The sequence below is a fragment of the Gavialis gangeticus genome, unplaced genomic scaffold (assembly GCF_001723915.1).
Source record: "Gavialis gangeticus isolate Ggan-Ray unplaced genomic scaffold, GavGan_comp1, whole genome shotgun sequence".
Taxonomy (NCBI): domain Eukaryota; kingdom Metazoa; phylum Chordata; order Crocodylia; family Gavialidae; genus Gavialis; species Gavialis gangeticus.
The window spans coordinates 137900862-137903983 of NW_017729032.1; the positions used below are offsets into that span (position 1 = coordinate 137900862).

The following is a 3122-nucleotide window of genomic DNA, read 5'->3' on the forward strand; positions in this document are numbered from 1 at the left end:
TCTACAAGGTCCCTTCCGACCCTACTTGTATGATTCTATGAAGTTTATGCAGAACTTCTCCTATTTGTTAAATGACTCCTCACAGCCACATAAAGGGGTATTAATCAAAGTCTTTACAGTCTTATTAATGCCATTTTTTTCAAGAAGATGATCCTCTTCTACAAAGTGCTTTAAACTCCAAAGTCTCAGTGACTTTATTATGATTTTGGAAGCATGAGATTACTTCTCACTTTCCTTTATAGCTAGATCAGCCTGGATGACAACCTAACCCTGAATGAGTTGGAAACCTGTTCTATGGTTTATCTTCCTTACACTCTGTGAAAACACCTGAATACAACTGGTTAGCTCCTGCTTTAAAAGAGATCTGCTTCTAGGCAGTGTTCTTTTCACAGTGTAGTCTCCTTACCTTTGGGACCAGGAGGCCCAGGGAATCCTATTCCTGGCTGTCCAAGAGCACCTTTTTCACCTGGAAGCCCAGTTCTTCCTGGGATCCCAGGATTCCCTTTATCACCTTTTCAGGTAGAAAGACAGACAAAGTGCATTAAGTACTTATTCAAAGCTCACCCTTGGGGTAAAGCATCCATTAGGCTCAGCAGTGAGAAAATTAAAGAGTGCACCATACCTTGGGATCCAGGGAATCCAGGTGGTCCTGGGACACCAGCTGGGCCTGGCAGGCCAGGCATAGGAATGGCTTTTCCTGCTTCACCCTTTGCTCCTACAAAAGTACAAGGGGATGAGTTCAAGAGGAAGGGAGTTGGGGGAGCATCTGTAAGATTTCTTCTTTTAACACTGTGCATTTGCTTCAGATGTTGGATCTTGTCACATAAGCGGGTGGGAAATGGATGGAGTCCCAGAGGGAAAGATTCATATGCTCCATCCAGTGCATTTTAAAGACAGATGCTGATTCCCTTACACATTCTGGGGTGAACCACTGATTTCAAGAAAAGAGGGTAATGAATGGATCTGAACAGGGGAATTCAAAGACACAATGCTGGTCAGCATGATTTGCAGTACTCTCAGCACAACTGCATAACTGCTACCTGGTGTTTTGTAGGGTTTGTGATAATTAGAGTTTTTAGGATGCAACTGAAAGGGCACAATGAGGTGGCTCTGCAGATGTTTACAGGGAGATCCTGTGAATTGTGTTAACCCAAGTGACTATGGACCTCTATGTTTTGTTCTGGGAAATTCTTTAACACAGCAAAATATACTGTAGGTAACAAGCCATGGTGGTCTGTGCTAACTCTGCTCCCAATTATACACCTTTAACTGATTCAGGTAATAAGAATATACCACCATTTCCCCTAGCAGACTGTGTTACCTGGAAGGCCTGGTAAACCTGGGTTTCCTGGAAAGCCCTGTTCCCCTTTGTCACCAGGTGGCCCAGCAGGTCCAATCCCTGGAGGTCCAGGCAGGCCTTTGTCACCACGTATTCCTGGAAATCCACCTGGACCAGGGGGACCACGTTCTCCTTTCAAGCCAATTGTACCCTAATTTTAAGGAAAGAGCAATAGTGTAATTACAGTACCTCTCACAATAACAATGCTAAATATGTATTCTCAAAGTCCATTCACCACTTGGAACAGTTCTTAAATATTCTTAGTAAGGCCTTTACTCAGCTACTCTTATTCCTAGTTGGTCCCCAAGAAACGGTACTCCTCCTGACTTAAGGTACACCTCGGAGTGAGTAATAGTATGAGAATCTGGGCTGAAGAATAAATATAAAACTTCATAGGATATATAACAGCAAATTAATGACCTATAGCATATAATAACATACATACCGAGGCCCCTTTAGGACCCTGGAGACCTGGTGTGCCATCTCTTCCTGGTCTTCCTTCTCTTCCAGGTAATCCTGCTGTTCCTGGGAAACCAGGAGCTCCTTTTTCACCTTTTAGGCTAGTATCAAAGTAAATGTCTCCAGGCTCTCCCTTTGCCCCTGGGCTACCAACCAGTCCTGGTGTACCTGGAGGTCCCTGAAATTATATACAATTTGAGCACTACTAAACACCTATGAATGATTTTCCTATCCCTCCCCAGAAGAAAAAACAAGTAAAGAAAAAACACTGACATCTTTAATCCAGGCACTGAACTGTAAATCACAGGAATGGATTTGCCAAGACTAAGCATGTTAATTAAGTGATAAAGATCATAATAATGTTTTCCTCCTTGTTCTTCTAATTAGCTTCACATACTACAATTCTGTAGTTCTGAATGCTTGTGTGAATGGATGAATACCAACTAGAACTTTTAAAAGAGAATCTGAAGGCCATGTCTATGAATCTATGGAAAAGGTAGTCTTGTCATGCATGAATTGGCCATAAGGATTGAGATTTGACTTATTGTGGCACTGAAGTCAAGACAGTTCATATTTTTAAATATAGTTTTCTTCAACTGACAATGAATATCATTACTAGTTAAGAATTTTAAATTAAAACTAGGAAAAATAATATTTTCTAAAGAAGAAATTATAAGTGAAGTATACATTCATGTATATGAAACAAAGTTTTAAAACTTGTTTGTTACTAATCTTCCATTTGTTTTTTAATGTGTCAAATTTCTACAGGTGAGAGAAAGTACAAGTAATAATTATAACTTTGTTACTCTAATGCAGTAGTTCTCAGCATTTCAAGGCACTTCTCACTAGACTTGATACACCCCTTGGAAAATGTCTGCTCTTAGTGTTTACTTTATATTTGACTTCAGATAAATAATACAGCAATTCTCCTGTTGCAACAAACTCAAAGACCACAAGAAGCCAGAATGTTTTTAACACTGTGGATTCCTATTTGAAATCACTAGGTTTATCTTGTGAATCATATTTGCCATGACACCCACGTTGAAAATCACTGCTCTTGTGTAACAAAAACACTCCACTGTGTCCAGGATCATTTTTAATAAATGTACAAACAATGACTACTGCATCTTTACAGAACAAGTTATTTGCATAAGCATATTTATATATTATTATACCTTATTTGGGGATGATTTCATGGTGAGATCAAAGGGAAGAGTTAATTTGTTTCTTTCTGCTAAGCAGAAAGGTCAGAATCCACTTCACTGTTTATTTTGGAGTGGCAAACGCTCAACATGGCCAATGTTGGCTCCTAAATGGACATTTC

At 39.8% G+C, this 3122-nt stretch overlaps 1 protein-coding gene across 1 annotated transcript in view; it reads right to left on the minus strand.

Moving 5' to 3' along the window:
* The window catches only part of COL4A1 (collagen type IV alpha 1 chain), a 175162-nt gene that overhangs the window by 76507 nt on the left and 95533 nt on the right, over nt 1-3122 (minus strand). The window contains exons 25-28 of the mRNA XM_019523837.1: nt 1785-1976; nt 1322-1490; nt 623-715; nt 407-511 (exon numbers count right to left, since the gene is read on the minus strand). Of these exons, the coding sequence (XP_019379382.1) occupies nt 407-511; nt 623-715; nt 1322-1490; nt 1785-1976 (559 nt within the window). The remainder of the gene's footprint in view (nt 1-406; nt 512-622; nt 716-1321; nt 1491-1784; nt 1977-3122) is intronic.